The 24,248-nt window shown below is 42.1% G+C and overlaps 2 protein-coding genes across 2 annotated transcripts in view; one reads left to right on the top strand and one right to left on the bottom strand.

The window, feature by feature from the left end:
• SLC1A1 (solute carrier family 1 member 1) overlaps nt 1–24,248 on the top strand; it is a 75,133-nt gene that overhangs the window by 26,294 nt on the left and 24,591 nt on the right. The window contains exon 2 of the mRNA XM_027549351.1: nt 10,341–10,481. Coding sequence (XP_027405152.1) covers nt 10,341–10,481 — 141 coding nt within the window. The remainder of the gene's footprint in view (nt 1–10,340; nt 10,482–24,248) is intronic.
• SPATA6L (spermatogenesis associated 6 like) overlaps nt 18,884–24,248 on the bottom strand; it is a 99,322-nt gene continuing 93,957 nt past the window's right edge. Inside the window, exon 15 of the transcript XR_003512228.1 lies at nt 18,884–19,223. The gene's annotated coding sequence lies outside the window, so the exon portion shown is untranslated. The remainder of the gene's footprint in view (nt 19,224–24,248) is intronic.

The raw sequence follows: 24,248 nt of genomic DNA, 5'->3' as shown, positions 1-24,248 counted from the left end.
GTCATGATGAGTTTGCCAGTGTGAGCTGGCTTCACAGGAAGCTTTTCCTCCAGAGTTGAAGAAGGTGGCTAAGTAGACCGGGAGTTGGCAGGAACAGTTTTGTGTGTTCAGGGCCTTTACACGGGAGCAGCTCCACTTGCGTGTGTGTTGTCAGAGCCAGTCCTCACGGTGTTGGGCTTGAGGCCAGCAGCAGGGTCCTTCCACTCTGTCAAGTTGGATTCTGCAGGTTACTACCTGCAGATTTTACCCGTTACTGAAGGTCCCGTGGAGGCTCTTGCCAGGCTCACTTACCTTTTTGTTACTCAAGGCGTGCAATCTGCCTTCTAACAAAATCCCTGGGTGAGTGTACACACACTGAAGTTGAAGAAAAGCAGGTCTTCAGTTCTCAGTCTCCCTGTTGGCCGCCCACCTCACAGGGTTACTCAGTCTCTGTGTCTGAACAGCCTCCTCCTCCATTCCATGGCTCCATTGGTTGGCCTGTGGGATGTTGATGCCAGCTGTACTGGCTGCGGCTTCCTTTCCTTGCTGGGTGAAGAAAGATAAGTAACATTTAGCATTTCCCTGAAGTGCTCTCAGACTTGTAAACATTTCCACAGAAATCCTGAAATAGTTCTCTATCTGTTTACTCTTGAGCCTTCTTCACTCTTCTCCTCCTTCTGCCCTGCCTTCCTGTGTGTTCCCACAGCTCCAGCTCCCACCTGGCATCATTAGTCCTTAGGCCACCTGGACTCCCCCTCTGCTGAGTTGCATCTGTGATTGGCTCTATTTAGACTGCAAGCTTCTTGAGGGAAAGGGTCTTCAGTTCAGTTCAGTTCAGTCGCTCAGTCATGTCCGACTCTTTGCGACCCCATGAATCGCAGCACACCAGGCCTCCCTGTCCATCACCAACTCCCACAGTTCACTCAGACTCACATCCATCAAGTCATTGATGCCATCCAGCCATCTTATCCTCTGTCATCCCCTTCTTCTCCTGCCCCCAATCCCTCCCAACATCAGAGTCTTTTCCAATGAGTCAACTCTTCGCATGAGGTGGCCAAAGTACTGGAGTTTCAGCTTTAGCATCATTCCTTCCAAAGAAATCCCAGGGCTGATCTCCTTCACAATGGACTGGTTGGATCTCCTTGCAGTCCAAGGGACTCTCAAGAGTCTTCTCTAACACCACAGTTCAAAAGCATCAATTCTTCGGCACTCAGTTTTCTTCACAAACTCTCACATCTATACATGACCACTGGAAAAACCATAGGCTTGACTAGGCGGACCTTTGTTGGCATAGTAATGTCTCTGCTTTTCAATATGCTATCTAGGTTGGTGATAACTTTCCTTCCAAGGAGTAAGCGTCTTTTAATTCCATGGCTGCAGTCACCATCTGCAGTGATTTTGGAGCCCAAAAAAATAAAGTCTGACACGGTTTCCACTGTTTCCCCATCTATTTCCCATGAAGTGATGGGACCGGATGCCATGATCTTCGTTTTCTGAATGTTGAGCTTTAAGCCAACTTTTTCACTCTCCTCTTTCACCTTCATCAAGAGGCTTTTTAGTTCCTCTTCACTTTCTGCCATAAGGGTGGTGTCATCTGCATATCTGAGGTTATTGATATATCTCCTGACAATCTTGATTGCAGCTTGTGCTTCTTCCAGCCCAGCGTTTCTCATGATGTACTCTGCATAGAAGTTAAATAAGCAAAGTGACAAAATACAGCCTTGATGTACTCCTTTTCCTATTTGGAACCAGTCTGTTGTTCCATGTCCAGTTCTAACTGTTGCTTCCTGACCTGCATATAGGTTTCTCAAGAGGCAGGTCAGGTGGTCTGGTATTCCCATCTCTTTCAGAATTTTCCACAGTTTCTTGTGATCCACACAGTCAAAGGCTTTGGCATAGTCAATAAAGCAGAAATAGATGTTTTTCTGGAACTCTCTTGCTTTTTCTATGATCCAGCGGATGTTGGCAATTTGGTCTCTGGTTCCTCTGCCCTTTCTAAAACCAGGTTGAACATCTGGAAGTTCACAGTTCACGTATTGCTGAACCGCCCGTGCTAAATGTGCGGGTCGCAGAAAGGGTCTTATACTGTCCATTTGTATATCTTTACTGCCACCACTGGACCTAACATCCTTTGGACAGTAAATATTTGCAGATTTAATTAGGTGATTGAAATCACAATAAAAATTATTTTGGAAGAATCAAGAATTTCAAATGCCTCTTCTGCTGGTGCGACCCAGATCCTGAGACTTTTATTTCAGTGATGTCCAGTGCTATCCAAATGAACAGACATTACATTCAGTGCATTTCATGGGTTCTTTAGGTGTCATTATTTTAACCCTAAAGATTTTTTTTTTCATTTATAAGATAAAAGGAAATATTTCACTACCAAAATAAGCACTGTAGACTAAGGGAATAACTTTGTAAATTTAGTCACACTAAAAATATGTTATGTGATTCTCTCCCCTCAACTCCTGACCTTACCGCGTTGAGCTCTGTGACCATGACTCACCTATGAGAGCCACAACCATTTTGAGGATTTCATGAGAAAACCTAGGAGTGTATAACCTAGAATAATAGTTAACATTTTTCAAATACTTATTATATGAGCTAGGCACTGTTTACTCTGAGCACTTTTTGTATAGTCTCATTTTTAAATCTCCCAATGACTCTGAGATTAATATTTTACTATGCCCACGGTTACAGGTGGGGAAACAGAGGCACAGGCAGCATGATTGGTATTTTGCCTGAAATTCCACAGCTAATAAAATGGTGACTCCAGGATTTGAACAGAGATAGTCTGAGTACAAAGCCTGCCTCCTAAACAGTTGGTTCTGGGTTAGTTTCTTCCCTCAAAATGTCTCATGTGATTTAATATGCCTAATTTCCCCAGTGGCATAGACAGTAAAGAATCTGTCTTCAATATCGGAGTCCTGGGTTCGATCCCTGGGTTGAGAAGATCCCCTGGAGAAGGGAATGGCTACCCACTCCACTATTCTTGCTTAGAGAATTCCATGAACATAGGAGCCTGGTGGGCTACAGCCCATGGGGTCCCAAAGAGTTGGACGTGACTGAGAGACTAACGTGCATTTCATCATGTAAAGGTACCCTGATTGTGCATTACTCTTCTATTTCCCCACTGGCCAGTATGTTGCAGGAATAGTTGGTCTGTAAACGATTTTTGATTAATTGATCCCACAAGATTACATTGGAGTTCTTGGAAGAGCAATAATTGTTTTAGTACCACTATATCAGGTCTTTAGTATAGCAAGAACTTTACTGTATGTGGCGGGACTTTCAACTTTAATCTCCACTCACTCTTTTATCCATCTTAAAATAGACATGTTGGAAAGGGTAAGGAATAAATAATTGGTGGTGCTATAGCATCTAGTAATATGGTAGTTGAGCTAATGTGGATGAATCCTACCATCCCAAACACATAGAAATATAATACCCTTCTCCAAATTAATGTGTAACCCAAACTCGAAAGAAAGAAAGAAAAATTCCCATGTACCAGAAATAAAAGGGAACACAAAGCCTGAAGTGTAAACAAAACCTGATAATAAGGTCTAAAGCCAATTATGGCCCTTAGTGATGGGGGATAGGGGTTCTAATAGCCACATAGAGAAGAGATAAGATCTTGGCCCATACAGGTGAGGAGCTAGTATCATTCCTCTTCATAGAGCCCAAAACCTCAAAATTTGCTCCTTGGAAAGAAGGGGCTTCCCTTGTGGCTCAGCTGGTAAAGAATCTGCCTGCAATGTGGGAGACTTGGATATGATCCCTGGGTTGGGAAGATCCCCTGGAGAAGGGAAAGGCTACCCACTCCAGTGTTCTGGCATGGAGAATTCCACAGAGTGTATAGTCCATGTGGTCGCAAAGAGTTGGACACAACTGAGCGACTTTCACTTCACTTCGCTTGGAAAGAAGACCAGAAAATTTTTACCCTGTGACCCAGGGAAACCTCAAGAAAGCTGCTTCTGCCCATGTCTAAGAGTAAAGAGGAAGAGAGGCACCCATGAGAAAATTAAAACTCAGACATATACTTACCTGGTTGGGTGATTTAAATTACACCAGCACAGAATATAGGAGGACTTGCCTCATGACCTTAAAACTCCTAAACTTCCAGGAGAAACAGGTGTCCTATTATGCATAGGGACAATTTCACAACCATGGAAAGCCAACCCCCTTCCCAAAAGACAAATCTACAATCAAAAATTACAAATCACACAAGGAAATGACACCAGCAAGAGAACACAAAAACTGGACATGATGTAACAGTCTGAAAGAGTATGTTGCTGCTGCTGCTGCTAAGTCGCTTCAGTCGTGTCCAACTCTGTGCGACCCCATAGACGGCAGCCCACCAGGCTCCCCCATCCCTGGGATTCTCCAGGCAAGAACACTGGAGTGTGTTGCCATTTTCTTCTCCAATGCATGAAAGTGAAAAGTGAAGTCGCTCAGTCGTGTCCGACCCTCAGCGACCCCATGGACTGCAGCCTTCCAAGCTCTTCTGTCCATGGGATTTGCCAGGCAAGAGTACTGGAGTGGGGTGTAGTAAATATGTTTAACATGATTAAAAAAGAAAGGTGGAAGAGAAAATAGGAAACAGAAAAATGATGCTGTGAAAAGGATACAGTAACTTTCAGAAATGAAACTTAGAGACAATGGAATTGAAAACTCAGTGGGGGAGTTCCCTGGTGTGCAGGGGTTAATAGTCAGCCGCCTGTTGCTCTGGCTAAGCCATGAGAAAATCACCATGGGAAAAGAATAAAAGCAAAAGATAGCAATACAGCATAACCCAAGTAAAAATACACTGGGTTGATTCGTTGGGGTTGTCATGCCCTGCTAAGCTAAGGAAAAACCTAGTGTGCATCTTGGAATGCTGCCGGGTCAGCACAAGCTCAGAACGCTGCTTGAGCACACACTAGGATGTTTTCCCAAGGCATGTGCAGGTCTATGACCTCCAGCTAGGTGACAGCCCTTGTACAAGAAAATGACAAAGATAGTTTAAAGTAATCAGTAAAATGGGAGACATGACTAGGGACACAGGAGGCGGACTTCAATGTCGCACAATACTTTCTGCTTGCCAAGACGCTAAGTTAGAGTGATGCGGCTCCGAGGAACAGGGCTCTTGATCCAAGAGGTCTTGAGTCCCCTGATCCCGTCTTTAAAACTTTAATTCTGTCTCTAGTTTCTTTTTCCCAAACTGTGCGTCGACTGCTTCAATCGCCACCTGCCGCACTGGGTGCAGCGCTGGTGGCCTAGTGTTTAGGATTCCGGGCTTTCACTGCTGTGTCCTGAGTTCAGTCCATGGCTGGCAACCTGAGATACAGGACCCCCAAACGAACTGCTTGGCCAACTCAGGGGCATATGAAAAATGAAAACAATTTCACTTTACATATATTCGAGTTGATGAGATTTTTTAAGGCTTAAAAGTGAAAGTTTTATAGACGCAGGGGTATCTGTGTTTTGTGTCAGAGTTCATGTAAAGACCTTATATTGTTGAAGCTACTCAGCTCCAAAGGAGAAGATGAGAAAAGGGGGAAGGTGTATTTCAGTGGAAGGATAGGATAGAGAAACGTCCTCCTATCTACTCAGTGTATGCGTGTTGTTGCTGTTGTTTAGTCACTAAGTCCAACTCTTGCGACCCTATGGACTATAGCCTGCCCGTCTCCTCTGTCCATGGGATTTCCCAGGCAAGAATACTGGAATGGGTTGCCATTTTCTTCTCCAGGAGATCTTTCCAAACCAGGGATAGAACCTGCATCTCCTGCCTTGACAGGCATGTTCCTTACCACTGAGCCACCAGGGAGGCTCAGTGTATGCCAAGCCATTTGTTAATAACTTTATTCATCCCATGCTTTTTATTTTCTGGTTATCAACACTCAGTTACCTCCTGAGGGGCTTAATCTAGTGCTTAAAATAGTACATAACATGACAGCATGGCTAGATAACTATTTCAGTGGTAATTAAAAATGTATTTTCCTTTGCCAATAGTTCTTATTTAATCAAGACAGATTCAATCTGTGAACCAGAGAACTATTCTTGGGCTTTGATTAAAAACCACAGAAGATTTTAATTTCTTTTCTGCAAATACCCTAAAACAGGAACAGTGCTGTTTTTATCCATCTGAATCAAATGCAATTCAGTTACTATCCCCAGATTAATTTTTATAACTGTAAAGAACACATGTGCATAAGAACAAAGATTGGGTAGTGCCCCTGTGAAATGAGAAGGGAGAGCATGAAGTCCCTGTCCACTCTGGGTGGTATCTTGCAGCTGACGTTTCAGAGACCACACTGGCTTCCACTTCACTCTTGGCTGGGAGTGGATTTCCACAAATGCCTTTGGTTGTGGACAAATCAGGCTTCACAGCCACTGATTCAGCTGCCAGATCCTGGACTGAGGAGGAAAGGCCCTCCCTCCGCCCCTGCTAGCTATCCAGGCAGTGTATGTTGCCGGAAGAACAGCACGGGCCCTGTGCCTCGTGCCCTCAGCCCCCAGCTGCCCCCTGCCTCTCTGTCCTCACCGTACACTGATGCCTGGCAGCTCTAGCAAAGTGCTCCCATTCTTTGTTGAAAGGGTCGTGGTGAGATTTTGCTTCTTTTTGTTTTTGTTTGTTTAAAATTAAAATTAGTTATTTGCTTCTGCTGGACAGTATTTAATAGGGCAGGATGTTGAGTTATCTGCTAGATTGCAGTACTGAAAAAAAAAAAAAAACGTGCATAAGAACAAAGTTTGGGTAGGACCTGGGAAATGGTGAGGGGAAAGGAGTGGATAGGTTGGTGCAATTAATTATTTATGACCTTTTATTTTGATCTCCAGAATTATTTCATAAACAATGTTTTTTAAATAAACTTTTCAGGAAGACAAAGCATCCCATTACCTCCAAAATAGGGCTACTGGACTGGCAATTGTTTGAGACAACATGGGCGTGAAGCAATGACGTCCTGTGTATCTTTTCTATTTAAAAAAAAAAAAACCATCATTTTTGTCTGTGCTGGGTCTTTGTTGCTGCACGTGGGCTTTCTCTCGTTACGGTGCATGGGCTGCTCACTGCAGTGGCTTCTCTTGTTGAAGAGCATGGGTTCTAGGGTGTATAGGTTCAGTAGTTGTAGTACATGGGCTTGCTCCGCAGCACGTGGGATCCTCTTGGACAAGGAGTGGAACCTATCACCCCTGCATTGGCAGGCAGATCCTTAACCACTGGATCACCAGAGAAGTCCATATCATCTCTTTTAAGCTTAAGGTTTTAAACTGGAAGAAGAAATTTCTAGCTATGGTCTTGTTTTCCTCCCTAGCTTCTCCCTTCCTTGTTTTACCAATGTATTTCCATTTCATGTAAAAAACATGGCCAGCTCTCCAGGAGCCAATGAGCTGGTTTTATGATCCTATTTTAAAATTGAGGACACTAAGACTCAGAGATGATCACAGCATCTTGGCCCTCTGAAGGCACCTTTGAGGGCAGCCCTTTTGCCCTACCTCCAATCCCACCAGTCGACAACAGGAGAAGTTAAACTTATGACCCAAGTTATGTACTTTGTAGGTGGTGGAACCAGAACTGGATCCTGCTCTCCTAACACCATATACTTCCCAATCATCTTAGTACCTGCTTGGGATCTTCCTGCCTATGTGGGGAAAAGCAGCCCAAGAATGAGTTCCTGGTAATTAAAGGGCTGCGACCATCTAGGTAACAATTGTACCTTTGGGCTTACTTCCTGGACCTGCTGAAGGCCTCTGTATAGATATGCCATTCAGGAAGGTTCTGGAGCTTCATCTTCTCTGGTTCTGGGAGTGGCCCTACCATGTCCATCTGACCTGTGTACCCCTGGTTGGGCACTTAATCCCAGCAGCCTTGGCTATGGACAAACCTCTCCATGTTCCTTCATCCATTCCAAGATTCTGACTCTGGAAAAGGGTAGGGAAGGATGTACACTGTGAAATTCTGGCTTCATCTTGGAACCTGGCAAATCTTTCAGTGATTTTTCTCTTATCCTGCATCTCATTTTTCCAAATGTGTTTGAGACCAAGGTGTAGCACATCCATTCACAAATGTTAACTCCTGGCTGAGGTCATTCACCAGTATATTTTGTTCTTGAGGGTCCTGGGATGACATCTCTGGCCCAGAGAGAATCTCCCAACTGCTTTTCCAAGTCTTGGTTGGTGTTTGTATTCTCCTTTCAGTCAACAAATATTGGAATATAATTTGTGATACTCAACTTCAAGAACAAGCTTGATAGAAAGCTTTCATTACTAAATACAGTAACTTATTCATTGTGCTTGTCACCTTTGATTGCTTTTAAACGACTCCTTATGGAGACTCTTTTATCTCTACCATTAAAAACCCATATCTGGTTAAAGGCTGAAAAATAGGAAGTATATTTCTTTCTAACTGCCTTGCATTCATTTGGGGTGGAGATGATTAGAGGCACAGTTAATTGATGGTAATATAAACCCTAAGATGGGAGCACATGGGTTCTTTTGCTACCCGACAGTGCTTTTGTGGCTGGTTTTTAAGCACAGACACATCTCCTTTATTTTTACATACAGGGCTTTCTTTGACATACAAGCCAAAATTTTACTTGAAGCAACCTGAATACTAAGAGAGAGAGTATCTGGTTTTTCTGTTTGTTTGTTTAAAGCACTGAACATCACAGAGCATCCTTACAGAACAATGTATTTACATTCCGTATAGAACAGCTGAACATAGCTAATTAAGTAGTAAGCACAACATGCTTTTAATATTTGCTTAAAACATTTTGAATCCTTGGTGTTCTTAACCATTCTGGAGTCTCTAACACTTAAGTTTTGAAATCCGTATCAAAAAGGATAAAAAATACAGAGGCTTTTTTGTTTGTTTGCTTTAACTGCAATTTCAAAAATGTTTACATGTATAGGTTTGCTCCAAAAATAATTTAAAATGGCTGATCAGAAATACATTCAATAATGTATGTACAAAATAGAGATTAAGGCAAAGGTGGAATATGTAGGAAAATAAAAGCTAAAGATAAGGTTACTTATCTAATGTAACTTGTAAATGTTTCATATAAGGTTACTTATGGACTTCCCTGGTGGCTCAGATGATAAAGAATCTGCCTGCAATGTGGGAGACCTGGGTTCAATCTCTGGGTTGGGAAGACCCCTGGAGAAGGGCATGGCAACCCACTCTAGTATTATTGCCTGGAGAATCCCCATGGACAGAGGAGCCTGGCGGGCTAGTCCATGGGGTCACAAAGAGTCAGACACGACTAAGCGACCAAGCATAGCACAGCACAGTGGGCATGAGAAGTATACCAGAATTTAAATGAAAACTCTACTACTTACTGATTATAATTCACATCTCTTCATTTGCTCTAGCGTTCTTAACTATACGCAAATAACTCTAAATTTTCACATACTAATTATTTGCACTTGCAAATTAACATATCTAGTTATATCCTTCCTGAAGGTTCCTGCCCTCTAGTCATTTTACTCCCAATTAGCATGTCATCCATCAGAGGTTGATGAAGAGAAAAAAGATGTGTGAGTCATCCCAACCCATTTTCTTTCTTGATTAATAGAAGGTAGTAGGGAGTGGCAGTTGATGGGAATAGGGTGGAGTAGGGCAACTGGATGTTCTTTGGAAGAAGATAAAGAAGAAATAGTTAAAATTTGTGATTTTTAGTTGTCAGAATCATCTCACAAGTGAAAGAGTTCATACTGACATCGTATTAAGGCAAGCTTTCAGACAATGCATACTGTTTCTTAATATTGAACATTTCCCTACTATATTTAAAATAGATAACCAACCCACCATATAGCACAGGAAATTATACTCAATGTTTTGTAATAACCTATAAGGGAAAGTAATCTGAAAAACATGTATAACTGAATCATTTTGCTGTGAAACTAACACATTGTAAATCAACTCTACTTCAATAAAAAGAGAAGAGTATTACTAAAATTTTATTAAAAGAATATGAGAAAATACAAACTGATATGTAAAGTATAAAATATATGAAATATCTATAGATAGACAATAAAAGTGGTGTGTAAAACAATTGTTATATTGGGCTGGCTAAGATTGAACTTTTCTTTTTCCTTCTCATGGTATTCTTTGATGTTTTGTCATGATAATATAATTGCAGGGGAAGAAAGGAGATGAAAAAAGCTTTCACATGAATTTTACTTTTTACAGATTTACTCATTACCTTTTAAAATGCAATTTGTTTTTTAAGTCTAATATTTGCCCACTCAAGGAAGATCGTCAAAATTATTTTTCTTGCCACTAAAAATTGTATTTGGGGGATTTTTTTCATAGAAATGTATACAAAAAAAAAATCTAATGTTGTTCCTTTCTTCTTCTCAATCACTGTTTTTCTTAGGGATTGTTATAGGAGTCTTGGTTCGAGAATACAGCAAGCTATCTAACCTGGAGAAATTCTACTTTTCCTTTCCTGGAGAAATTCTGATGAGAATGCTGAAACTCGTCATTTTACCATTAATTGTATCCAGCATGATTACAGGTACCTTTAGAAAACTGATGTTCTCTGTGATTAAGGAGCCATCTAATCACCTGAGTTGTTCTTAAGGAAAAAATCAAAATGCATCTAATGTACCATACACACACGTATACCTCCCTTGGAAAGTACATATTTGCTTGAGTGAAATACTTCATTATTCACAAAGTGGCATTGCTTTGCCTGTGGCACTGTCAACCACAGCTCAGATCTTCGTTGGACCAGCTGTAGAATGTCTCGTGAGGAAGGAAAAGAAAAAGGGGTATTTGGTCACTGCCATGTCAGCCAGCGGGCTTCCCTGGTGGCTCACAGGGTAAAGCGTCTGCCTGCAATGCAGGAGACCTGGGTTCTATCCCTGGGTCGGGAAGATCCCCTGGAGAAGGAAATGGCACCCCACTCCAGTATTCTTGCCTGGAGAATCCCATGGACAGAGGAGCCTGGTGGGCTACAGTCCACAGGGTCGCAAAGAGTCGGACATGACTGAGCGACTTCACTTTCACTTTTCTTTCTTTCCTGTCAGCCAGCATCCTCAGGCAAAATGTGGTTATCAGTTTGGATCATGTTTTCTGTGGTTTACTCATTTGTTTCTCAGCTGCAGCCATCATGCCTCAACCCTTTCAGCCTGAAGGGTCCTCTGTTCCCTCTGCCCACTCACTCCCACTCCTCCACAGACCTCAGAACCTACTATATATGTGCCCTGGAAATCTGCCCAGGGACCAGTAGTCACATGTTGTGGGAAAGTTTTAATGATGGGCTGGTACCATATTTCAAAAGCTGGGTGTTTTTAAAACTGAACTCGTGACACACTTGAATTTGGAAATGATTTTTCCCTTATGAATTGTTATGTTGCAGGGTATCTTTATAGAGCACACTCCCTTATGTAGGTAGAGATTAATTGGCTTTATAAAAATGTCATTTGTCTGGGTATGGTTAGCTCCTCTGTGGCTTCCATACTTTCCTGGCTTTTTCTCATTCTGGCAGTAGGTGAAATGCAGCAATTGCTAGCGTTGCCAACTTGAAAATCACAGTTTTATATAACCATGCAATTAGGGTTCTTGACATATCCTCTTCTAGAACATTTTTCTCTACTGCCACTTAGAGATGTAGGACTGATCTCTGTAGAGTACTGGACATTGGCTGGGGAAGGATGGATGGGTGTCAGGGTCTGCTGCTTTCAGCAACTGCATTGCTTCAGCTGTAGATTTAGCCACTGAACTTTTGAAGTGCCAAACTCCAATCAGACCAGAGTCCATTGGAAGCCTAGTTCTTAAGTGGGCTTGGTGTTCTTGGCTTATTATAGACCTAAAGAGAATATAATTATGTTTTGAAATGCCTGGTTTCTTTTAGGGCCTGCAGCCAGAGGGCCAAATCAGCAGACCAGTCATTTGTACCATATAATGATTATTTGTTTAACTTCAAATTATTGGAGGCATTTAAAATTTGGAAGACTTCATGTAAACATCCATATTTCTGGCTTCTTCTGAAAAAAAAAAAATAAGATCAGGAAACACTGGGGCCAGTTCCCCACACACCAGAGCTGAGAAATAGCTACTGTGTTTAGTTGGTGCAAATACATGTGAGACGCCACAGTTCTTGTCACTCCCTAGTGCCCGATACCTCATCCACTTTACTCACTCACATTACCTGCCTTCTCCTGTGGAGATGGCTGTTCTAGAAACCCTCAGAATTTTCTCCATATCAAAGAGTTGTAATCTTTTCTTAGGGTCTTTTGAGAACATGATGAAAGCTTTGGACTCTCTCCCAAGAAAAATGTTCAAAGTTGTACATATGTACTGTATTTTGCATGCAGTTGCACAAAGGCTCATAAACTACTTTGTGATTGATACTTACATCTATGGAGGAAGGTATGGAAAGTTGATCCAGATTAGGCAGCAAATCCAAAACCCACGCAGTAAGCCAGATTTCATAAGAAAAGGTAACAATATTGTGTGAATACACTAGTTGGATAATAGTAGATGTTGAAAATATATACTTGGCATTGATAACAAGTAAGATGTTTGCAGTCCGTTTTGAGTGCTAGCTCAGCCTTGCAAATAATCTAGGAAAATAATTTGCATTCCACGTGCATAGCCCAGCTGCTTTTTGAAGGTGTAGCACAGATCTGGAAATTTTTACACTTTTCCCTCACCAAATCCCACAGTTAAACACTATCCATTCTTTTGACATAAAGTGATAAAATGGTAAAAGATTCAAAGGACATGAACAAAGCAGGAATGGGTACAATGATGATAATTTGTGTTTAAAGTTTTCAGATTAAAAGGAAACAATAATAACAGTACTAAGGCAAGGTTATGGGAAAACAGGCTCAATCACTCCTTCAGTTACTGTATAATTGGAACAAATTTTCTGGGGGGAGGTTTGGAACATGTTCTGATCTTTCCACCTCACCTTTCTATTCTGATGAATTTAACATAAATCATCAGAGATAGGTTCAAAGATTTAGGTACAAGGGTATTCATGGTAATATTTGTTTGTATAATGGTGATAAAGTATAAGCAATCTGAATGTATGTTATACCCATAAGTTAGGATTCTATGCACCTATTAAAAACTTTGTTTTGGAAACATATTTAGTGAAGGTGGAAAATATTCCTGTTTAATATAAAGTAGGAGAATAAAATAAATTAGATATTGTATACAATACAAATTTTATTAAAATTTATATATATTTTTAAAAGTTAGGACCAAAATCAAATGGCTAACAATGACTAGATTCAGTTAGTAAGAAAAAATGATCACTGAGTTTTCTTTTATGTTTTCAAGGCAAACACACATTATTTTTGTGTTTTTTTGTTTTGTATTTTCTTTCTTCTTTTTTCCTTCCTTCCTTGCCCTCCCTTTCTTTCCTTCCTTCCTTCTTCCCTTCATTCCTTCCAGAAGAAGTAGGTGGGATGGATTCTGCTCTGTACCCCTCCAGCATTGCCTCTGGTAGTCTCCCTGCCCTTCTGCTCCCCAGCTCTGCCCCCTGCCCCTGAGCCCAGCACCACCTTTACCTGGTGTGTGGTCCTTTCCCCAAAGCCTGCAGTGATCCTCAGCCTCCCAACCCACCACAGAGCCAGGAGGGTGAAGCAGAAGATGGCTGTGGAAAATATACAGGAAGAGCAGCTTTCAAGTTTCGAAAGCCTTTATAAATCCAGCAGATCAAGAGCTTATTTCATACATTTATCAGGACAAAGGAGAATACATGTTGGAAGCAGGGGAGAGCTGAGTGAGTGCCCTAAGGATACATAAATCAGTGGCAGAGAGACAGTAAAACCTGAGACAAATAATCTGTACTTACGCATAATCTTGCCAAATTAACAAAGTAACAAAACCTCTGCTATCAAAGCCTCTGCTGACATAAAACTACTTTATAGCTTTTTTTTTTAAACAGGGAGAATCTCTCTTCATGTGATAAGCCATCACGTTAATCAAGGAAATTTGAATATAAGACTGGTTATTAGGTGGTATCAAGAAATTTCTGAGGGACTTCCCCGGCAGTCCAATGGTTAAGTCTCTGTGCTGCCAATAGAGGGGGCTCCAGTACGATCCCTGGTCTGGGAACTAATCTCACGTGCTGTGTGGTATGGCCAAAAATAAATAAATAAATGAAAGCTTTTAATTTAACAGAGAGCTTGTTATTCATAATACAAATAAATTTTTAAAAAAAAAGAAATTGTTGATAGTGCTGATAGTGGCATTTAAGGATATACGAAACTGATCTTTTTTTTAAAGTGTATAGGATTATGTAGGGATGGAAATGACATAATGTCTGGAATTTGCTTTAACACACAGAGAAGGCACAATGGACATCATCTCAAGGCATCTTTAGAGGCAGATCGTTTAGGCACTAGCAGAATCCTACCCTTAATTTATATCCTGAAGGATACACCCATGCCACACGCAGAATATCTGCACTTAGACCCCATAAGCATTAAGGTCTGTAAGCTGTATTTGTATCCCACCGCCAGCGAAATGGCAGGGGAAATGGCTTGTGAACATGCCTGAGAAGTGTGGCTCTGGAAATCCTGGCCCAGGTCTTATTCAGCCAGTGAGTTTAAATTTAGGTCACATTTTCTTTAATACCCAGCATAGGAATGAAATGACTTCTTGCCTCCTGTTCCAAGAGTTTCCCAAACATCCCCACAGGAAGCTGTCTTACTCCCCTGATGCAGGAGCTGGAACGACAACAATCTGATCTCACCTTCAGGGGCAGAGGTTTTTCCGTTTGGGGTTTAACTAAGGCTTAGAGATAAACAGCATTTATTAAGGCTTAAATACAAATGGTATTTATCAGAATATATGTGTGAATAGGTTTCCCTACAAGCAAGAATCTGGAAGGCTTTTTGTAAAGGGCCAGATAAGTGAATATTCAAGACTTTTTGAGCCATATGGTCCCTGTCCAACTCTCCAACTGGGTATCACAGAAAGGCAGCAATAGACAATATGTCAGTGATTGGGCCTGGGTGCACTGCCGATAAGACATTTATTTACAAAAAAATAAAGAATAGGAGGCAAGCTGGCAGCCGAACTCTGGCAAAATAAAAGATAAAACTAGATTCTAACTCTCAAGATACAGTAATTGAGCTGGAATATGAGTGACGAACCAATATCCAGAGAAAATGCTACTCATACCAAGCGGTGAGTGTAAATGTCCAGAAGAGACACTGAAGAATGGAGGATGGAGCAGAGAAAGTGACATCTCAAGGTATTTGGAGGCCCCCCTATTTTTAAATTCAGATTTCGCAGGTGACATCCTTGTGCTATTTAGGGTGGGGAGGGCATTTTTTTTAAATACTTATTCATTTACTCATAAGTGGCTGTGTCCTGGGAAGCCATCCACAGCTCCAGTAGAAAGAATCATTCCATGTGCCTTCCTGAAACAGGTTCAGTTTAATTCAGCAAACACTGGTTAACCGTGTGAAAACAAGCTAATCCTGTGAGGGACTGATGTTTCCTCCAGCCACCTGGTCATGGACCTCAGGTCTTCTGCTGGTCCATGAGTCCCTTGTTGGCAAGAAGGTATAAGAGGTGAAGATGCACATATCATTTGGCTGTACAGCTTGTTATTAGGTAGCTAAGAGCATCCACTATCTACTTCAGCTATGGGGGAAAAGTATGCTTGCTTTTCTTGAAACATTGGTTTTTGTTTGTTTGTTTGTTTTTTAATATAGTTCAGTCTCTACGAAAACTGCCAATTCAAGATGATTACAAATTTAAAACTTCCTGCTGGAGCTTAAAATCATACAGGTTGAGAATGAACATCTTACCTCATTTGTACCATCTAGAACCACTGCATTCTGCCTGCATTCCAAGAAACACCTCCTTCATTCTTTCCCAACCTTGTTTGGGAACCAAGAAGATAAGATGGCCTAAACAACTTTGCACACACAAATTAAACATTTCCCTAAGACCAGAAATTTTTGTTGCATTAGAACACAGTTATTGAAGCCAGAAGACTTACATATTTTTTTTATTTTATTTTTAAACTTTACATAATTGTATTAGTTTTGCCAAATATCAAAATGAATCCATCACAGGTATACATGTGTTTCGCATCCTGAACCCTCCTCCCTCCTCCCTCCCCATACCATCCCTCTGGGTCGTCCCAGTGCACTAGCCCCAAGCATCCAGTATCGTGCATCGAACCTGGACTGGCATCTCATTTCATACATGATATTTTATATGTTTCAATGCCATTCTCCCAAATCTTCCCACCCTCTCCCTCTCCCACAGAGTCCATAAGACTGTTCTATACATCAGTGTCTCTTTTGCTGTCTCGTACACAGGGTTATTGTTATCATCTTTCTAAATTCCATATATATGCGTTAGTATACTGTATTGGTGTTTTTCCTTCTGGCTTACTTCACTCTGTATAATAGGCTCCAGTTTCATCCACCTCAGGTTTTCTACAGTGCCTTTTCTCCAAAGAAGGAAGGGATACATTGTGTACATAAGGAATGGAATTCCCATAATGAATGTGCCACTTGTTGCCACAGTAACAGAGAGAAAAATGACAGAGATAAATATTCCCTGCTTCAGCCTCTGACATAGTGAAGCCCAGAGAATTCACCATGAATGAGCTTTCCTTCTTCCTAAACCAGTACTAGACTGGTTCACAGCTCTGTTCAACTGAGTTAACATGGTTTTGTTTCTTTAAAAAAAAAGAAAAGAGTGAACCTCATATAGTTTAGTCACTTTTCCACAATTGCCTCTCTTTGTCAACCTAATATAAAAGCAAGTACTTTCGCCATTTCTTTGGAACTTAATTCTTTATGATGGCTTCCATGTCACATAAGACTTGTATTAAATAAATGTGTATATTTTTCTCCTGTTAAGAAAAAATGAGAAATCATGCAGGGATTCTAAGGAATCTCGTAAGTTGAATACATGGATCTGGAAGACACTCGTTCATTCATTCATATCTTCAATGTCCCAGGCTGTATGCCTGGCACACAAGACACAAAGAGATGTCCAGTTCTTCAAGAAAAGGAGACTACATTTGCAATGCTCTGTGATAAGTCTTTCTGGGAATGAGGACGCAGGAAGGGACATTGGGTGGAGTTTTGAAGAAGAGAGAGGAATCAGATGAAGTGGCAGGAATTCTAGGCAGAAGAAAATAGGAGAAGGCACAGAATCTTGGGAAGACAGTGAGACTTTTACTGGAAGGCTGCAAACCTGGGGAGGAAGCAAGGGAATGGAAGGTGAGGGCATGGCTTCATGGGGTTTGTGCACCTTCCTGGGGATTCTGGACATAAGCTTGTAGGCACGGGGAAACAGGTTAGAGCAGTGACTCCCACCTGTGCCATTCTCTCCAAGGAATGCCCTGAACAAGCTTTCAGTGGGGAAGTATTGTTTAAAAGAAAGTTCAGTAACACTCAAAGATGGCAAGGCAGAATTTATTCCAGATTGTCACAGTAGGTAGAGGGACCACTGCAATGGGACTTTGCAGTGGTGGAAAGAGAGTGGGTTCAGGTCCAAATGAATGCAACATGAGCCAATGGGAAGTGATGGCCAATGACCTGGGTAGCAGGATCAGTGGATGGAAAATTACTGTGAAGAAACGTCAAAGGTAAGGGGGATTCTGGCTAAATTGACCTAACAGGATTTTTGGTAAAGACAGCCCAGGGTAATCAGATACCACCTCTGCACCATGACATAGTATTATCATTATCTGTAATATGTCATGGTGCATGGAAAGTGCTATTTTCTGTTTTCTCTGGGAAAGTAATGAACTTATTTTTAATCCTCATAGCAATCCAGTGAAAATAAGTAGGAGCTTACTTCTATCTTTAGAAATGAGGAAACAGAAAGTTGGAGAGAGATTAAGCCAGTTTACCAAGATCACACAGATCATAAGGGCAGCACCTAGGACTGCCCTCCAGCACCCAGGGGTGATGGATAATGAGGAGCCTGATTAGATATGGAGAGTGATCAGATATTGGGGGTTCGGGGCTCTGATCAAACTGACTTAGCAGCGTTCTTGCTAAAACTAGATTTTACTAGTTAGGCCTAGGAGAAAAAATTTTAATTTACTCTTTTGTCTGATACTATCAGAAGTTTCTAGACAGTCCCTACATTGGCATCAGAACCTGCAGGGCCAATATTAGAATCAAGCCAAACCAGGTAAGTTCGCACAGTGCGTTCACTCTGGAAACGAAAACAATAGGAAAAGGCTTGTTCTGCCTCACGTGTTAAGTTCCCCAGCAAACAAGCAGCTTCAACCCAGAGACCCGAGCTACCAATTTTTTGAGATAAGAAGAAGCAAAGAGAGAGCGCAATAATAACTAGGTTGTGGTAGAAAGCTAGAAAAGTCTCCCTGAGCTGTTCGCTATCCCAATGTCAAAGCACAGGCTTTGAAGAGAGTAGCTGAGCGCCTCAGATCCTCTGAGGTTTAATGTTCATTGAACAAGAAGCCTCCTATAAAAGCTCATTGGGTCTTATGAAAAATTGGTTCCAAATACAAATAGCACTGTCCTTTATGATATTAAAAAATATATATATTAAAACAGCTCTTGGGTTGCTGAAGAAACAGGAGACTCTCCCGCTGCTCCTTGACAGATGTTTTGAACATCAAATGTGGACCTGCTGACAAAGGCTGCGAGAGCCTTTAGTTCATTTTGCTGGGAACCAGTTTAATTTTATTAACTTCACAGAATAGTCTGGGAGGTGACAGAACCTATTGAAAGGGACTTCTTTGTAATTAATGTCTCTTAAGAAAAACTGATGACATAGGGGAAGCATGCACAGAAACACATTTTGCAGGCTGTCCTCTGCCTTTTCTTCTTCCCTTTTAAACATCCCAGGAGCGTTAATCCAGGCTGCCCTGGATCAACAGAGTGAGAGCATAGCCTGCCCTCAGCCTTGTTTTTTCTGGGGAAGTAATGACCTTGTTTTTTTTTTTTTTTAAATCCTCGTAGCAATCCAGTGAAAATACGTAGGAACTTACCTCTTTAGAGATGAGGGAACAGGAAGTTGAAGGGAGATTAAGCCAGTTTTCCAAGATCACACAGATCATAAGGGCAGCACCTGGGACTGACACAGAGTCCCGAGCTCCATTCTGGAACCTTCTGCTGCCTGAGGACCAGAGCCTGGGAAGAGTTGCCTGGAGCCCGGTAGCTGTATGTAGATGATTTGGTTATTCTTTCAATCAACACATGTTTATGGAGTTCCCCCCATGTGCAGGCACTGGGTGAACACTGGTGGCTTGGCAGATATCTGGGTCTCCTGCCCTCGGGGTGCTTACAGTCTAATGAGAAAGACAGACATTAAATAAGGAGCGCATTAGTAATAACTCTGAAACGTCGTGTGAATAGGATGCCGAGTGAGGAGAGCCTGATTCAGCCTGGAGACTCAGGGAAGGCCTCTGAGGAAAAGACTTAAAAGCAGTCAAAAGAAGGGGAGAGTGAGACAGTCCAGCAGAGGGAAGAGCCTAGGCAATGGCCTTGTTGTTGGAGGGAGCTCGGTCGGCTCTAGAAGAGGGCTGGTGGACCTGGCTGCAGGGCAGGCAGTGCCCTTCCCTCGGGGCCTTGTTAGCCTGGGTAAGGATTTCCTGTGTGAAATGGCCCGACTGATGTTTTAAAAAGATCTCCTTAGTGGCCATGTAATTATGGAAGGCGTGCAGGGCAAAAGAGTTAACACTTGCAAAGTGCCTTCCGTGTGCTCAGTGACACACTTCATTATTGATCATTTCATTCAGCAGTAACGGAGGCTATTGACTGAGTAAAATTTTAAATTCTGCTTACTGTCCTAGGCGCGCTCTAGATATTGTTTCTAACCCTCAGAACAGCTGTTGTGCAAGATGCCATGGTTCTCTTTGCTCCTCATAGTTACCCTTTAGGAGGCAGAGACATTTTAGATCTCCATTTTATAGATGGGGAAACAGTCTGGGAGGAGAAAGCTGGGATTTGAGCCTAGGGTGTCCCACCAAAGTCTGTGCTTGTCTCTCTCTATGCCAGTGGCCTCTGCTGGTGACAGAGACAGGACTCATCTGGATAAGAGGATGCCTCAGTGCAACAATGAGTTGCTTGGATGATGTGTCCATTCACAATTGTGAAACATCATCAAATGCCAGACCAAAAAAAAAAACCTTCCAATAACAGTTAATTCTGACAACTTAATGGCAAGGTGGAGAGAGATTGTCACGAAATTTTGTTCTCTAGTGGGTGGTAGCTTAATCAGAGAGTTCTCAGAGGAGACTTTTACCCTCGGGTGTTTATTTTTAAAACATGCTATTGTTTAGCCCACGGCAACTTCTTCCTTTGCAGTGTTTTTATTAAAAAAAATTCTAATAGATTGTTACTGCTTTGGTCAGGAGCCAGCACCCCAGCTCATCCAAGCCTCCTCCAGAAGTGAAAAAACAAGTGTGGTTCCTTAAAGAGCTAGCAGGTGCCCCTGAGTTCCTGGGACTGCTTTGGAGTGTATCTGTCTCTAGGCCACAGCCCAGCCTCAAAACTATCCCTGGATTTAAAGGACAATCCTGGACCCAGTGGTAACTGGACTTGTTAAAGAAAAGAAATTCAATGATACTTGTCAGTTTGGGAAGGCAGACTTTGCCTAGGACCATATAGACAGTTGTAGGGACCACTGCAATGGGATTCTGCAGTGAAGGGGAGAGATTGGGCTCAACTCGGAATAGACCATGAACAAGTGGGAATTTATAGTCGCGAATTAGGTGGGAGTCGGTGGATAGACAAGGGATTCTGGCTAAACCGACCCAACAAGATTCATGTTGAAGACAGGCCACAGTAAATCAGAAATCATCTGGGAGATGGTGGAGGATAAGGAACCTTGATCTTATATCAAGGGTAAGAGGTTCTTGCTAAAATTATTTTGCAAAGAAGTACACAGATGGGCCTAAGAGAAGACTTGGAAGCCTGACTAAAATGTGGCCAAGGAAAGAATCTTTGTCAGAATCCTGCTCATCTTTTTCTGCTCAGTTCAGATGCTCACTGTAGCAAGTTGCTCCTGGTCACCTCAGCCTGGTGACAACTCTGGCTCCTCTGAAAGCCCATGGTACCTGTTCTCTGCACCAGTGCTTCACAGAGCATCCAGGTTTTAAAGTGGGTGGGAAAGATCCGGTTTTTTTAATTTCCAATCCACATGGATTAATAATTTTTGTAAACTATAATATAAATGAATTACTAGAAAAAGATATTTTTAAAAAAAACAGACAAAGCGCTAGCCCTGTTTTTTGTTATTACACTCAACAGATAAAATTACTGTTTAGTTGTTACACACGTCTTTAAACGCCCTTTGATCTCTATGCAGATCCTGCCACACCAGCTTTGTGGTGTAGTAGTGGACAGTCCTTTCTCATTTGTAAATTCCTTAAGGGCAGGTGTCAGTGCCCAGAAGAATTGAGTTGTAAGAGTGGGCTGTGAGGAAAGGTGGTCCTCTAGACCTCATCAGGCATAAGGTGTGGCCAGAAAGCAAGGAATCCAGGAGGGTCTTTAGAGTGAAACCCCAGGATAAAGCACAATGATGTTTCACTTGGTTGGGGTTAAGGTAGGCCCACCATCTGACCTCCCCATAGTGAATGAGGGGGACATGTGGCTAGGTGTGACTAAGGAATTGCTTTTAAATTTTGTTTAATTTCAATTTAAATAGCCACATGTGGCTAATGGCTACCATACTGGACATCGACACAATTGCTAGGCCTTACCAGAGTGTCCAGCATTTCATGCGTGCTCAACAATGTTGAATGAACAGACTCAAGCTTAACTCCATTACAATAAACGAGGTAAACAATGAAGATAAACCAGATAAGCCATCATCTCCTGGTGTGCTTTTCCTTCCCCATGCTGACCATAGCGCTCTGAAGACTAAGGCTTATTCTTTTCTCTCATTTTAAAAGGTGTTTTAACGTCTAAAATTATTTTTAATTGTGGTCAGATATGTATAACATAAAATTTACCATTAAGCACATTCACACTTGTTGCATAACCATCACCACCACCACCACGCATCTCCAGAACTCTCTTCATCTTGCCAGCTGAAACTCTGTGTCCATTAAATAGCTCCCCCTTCTCCTTTGTCAAGGGGGTCATATTCGTAACCACCGTGTTATACTAACTCCATGCATGTGCTACAGAATTCTAGTCCAGCACTAGCCAGGAGCTGTGATGATGGAAGTGTTCTCTCTGTACGTTGTCCATTGCAGTAGCCACAAGCTGCATGTCACAGGTGAGCACTTGACATGTGGCTGGTGTGACAGGAACTGATGGAGAGGAGCTGTCTTCAGAGTCCAAGGTCTGGATTAAGTTACTATTCAGAGAACAACATCCACTGAGCTAGACCACACACTCTCAACTGGAGCAATGTGGCCTTAAGGCAGCAGAAGCAAGTTTTTGGGGGTGGGCGGCAAGCTTAGTCTTCTCATGTAAAGAGCATATGCTATGCGCTAAGTCACTTCAGTCGTGTCCGACTCTTTGCGACCCCATGTAATGGAGCCCACCAGGCTCCTCTGTCCATGGGATTCTCCAGGCAAGAATACAGCAGTGGGTTGCCATTTCCTTCTCCAATGTAAAGAGCTGTAAAGAGCTGTATATATATATACACACACACACACATTTAGTATATGAACAGATGTACAGTTTGTGCTATTAAAATTTCATGGGGTGGCAATGAGCAAAAAAATATCTAAAACACTCTGGGAGGGGCAAGTCGGTTGGAGCACATAATAATGAGAAAAAAAAAAGAGAAACACGAAAATGCTAAATGTGTTCTCACATGGAGGTCTGTTATGAGTGAAAAGCGTTCTTGTTTGCCACTCTGGGAACCATACCAAACTGCCCTGTGTGAGTGGTTTTTAGGGAGATTAACCTGCCAAATTCCTAAATCTCTCACACAGGAGATCTTTGAGATGGGCTCACTTTGTAAGGAGCCATAAGAAGTGCAGTGGGCTTCCAGGTGGCACAGTGGTAAAGAACCCGCCTGCCAGTGCAGGAGGTGCAAGAGATGCGGGTTCGATCCCTGGGTCGGGAAGATCACCTGGAGAGAGAAATGACAACCCACTCCAGTATTCTTGCCTGGAAAATTCCATGGACAGAGAAGCCTGGCAGCCTGCAGTCCATGAGATCACAGAGTCAGACATGACTGAGCACACATACACACATAAGAAGTGTAGCTTTTTCTGTCACATGGAAACATTTAGTACAAAATTCACAAAGCACCTTAATGCACTGAGGATCCAGAAAAGAATAAGCCTCAGTCTTCAGAGCGCTATGGTCAGCATGGGGAAGGAAAAGCACACCAGGAGATGATGGCTTATCTGGTTTATCTTCATCGTTTACCTGGTTTATTGTAATGGAGTTAAGCTTGAATCTGTTCATTCAACATTGTTGAGCACACATGAAATGCTGGACACTCTGGTGAGGCTTGGAGATTGTGTCGATGTCCAGTATGGTAGCCATTAGCCACATGTGGCTGTTTAAGTTGAGATTAAACAAAATTTGAAAGCAGTAGTCACAGTAGCCACATGTCAACTGCTTCCTAGCCCTCGGTAGCTGGTGACTACTGCAGTGGACAGCACAGAGAACATTTCTAATACCACAGGAAGGTCTACTGGGCAGCAGTGGTCTAGAATTTAGTAGCACATGGACAGACCCAGTGTGACATACATAGTGGTTAAGATCTGGCCTTTGGGGGTCAAACCAGCTCCACTGCTCGGCAGCTGTAGGACCCCGGTGTGTTACTTAGCCTTTCTGAGCCACAGTTTTCTCTGTAAAATGGGAGTAATCATGCCGACCTGGTGGGGTTATAGTGAACATCAAAGGAGATGATACAACCCTCAGTCATTGCTCAATACACAGTATCCATTGTCATTTTCATTATAATAATCATCATTATCATTGTTATTACTGGCAACTGGGTGGCTAGACTATCCATCCAGACATTTTATATTCATGTTCAGTTCAGTAATGTTCCTGTTGTAGAGGTTTTCAAATATTGGAATGTCTCCCTGCATATGTTCCCTCCCTTTATGGCAGCCACACCCCACCCCATCCTCAACATCCTCGAGATGTTGAGAGTCTGGATTTCGGTGCCGCCTTTGCCCTCAATCAGTGGTGGCTAGAAAGGTAGAGGGGTAGCTCTAGAGATGTGGAGAAGTATGACTGTTAATTTGAATGCATTTCTGATATATCCAGGAGATCTGTAGGACCTCAGTAGATTTGAGAAATGGTGAACAAAGTTCTTCTTGAAAGTAACTGCAAGAGAGTTACTGTACTGGCAACAGCCAGGAGCTGACTACTTTGGGGGCTGTATTTAAAGT

Source organism: Bos indicus x Bos taurus, chromosome 8 (genome assembly GCF_003369695.1).
Source record: "Bos indicus x Bos taurus breed Angus x Brahman F1 hybrid chromosome 8, Bos_hybrid_MaternalHap_v2.0, whole genome shotgun sequence".
Classification (NCBI taxonomy): Eukaryota; Metazoa; Chordata; class Mammalia; order Artiodactyla; family Bovidae; genus Bos; species Bos indicus x Bos taurus.
Note: the sequence above shows the minus strand (reverse complement) of the source record. Positions and strands in the feature narration are given on the sequence as shown.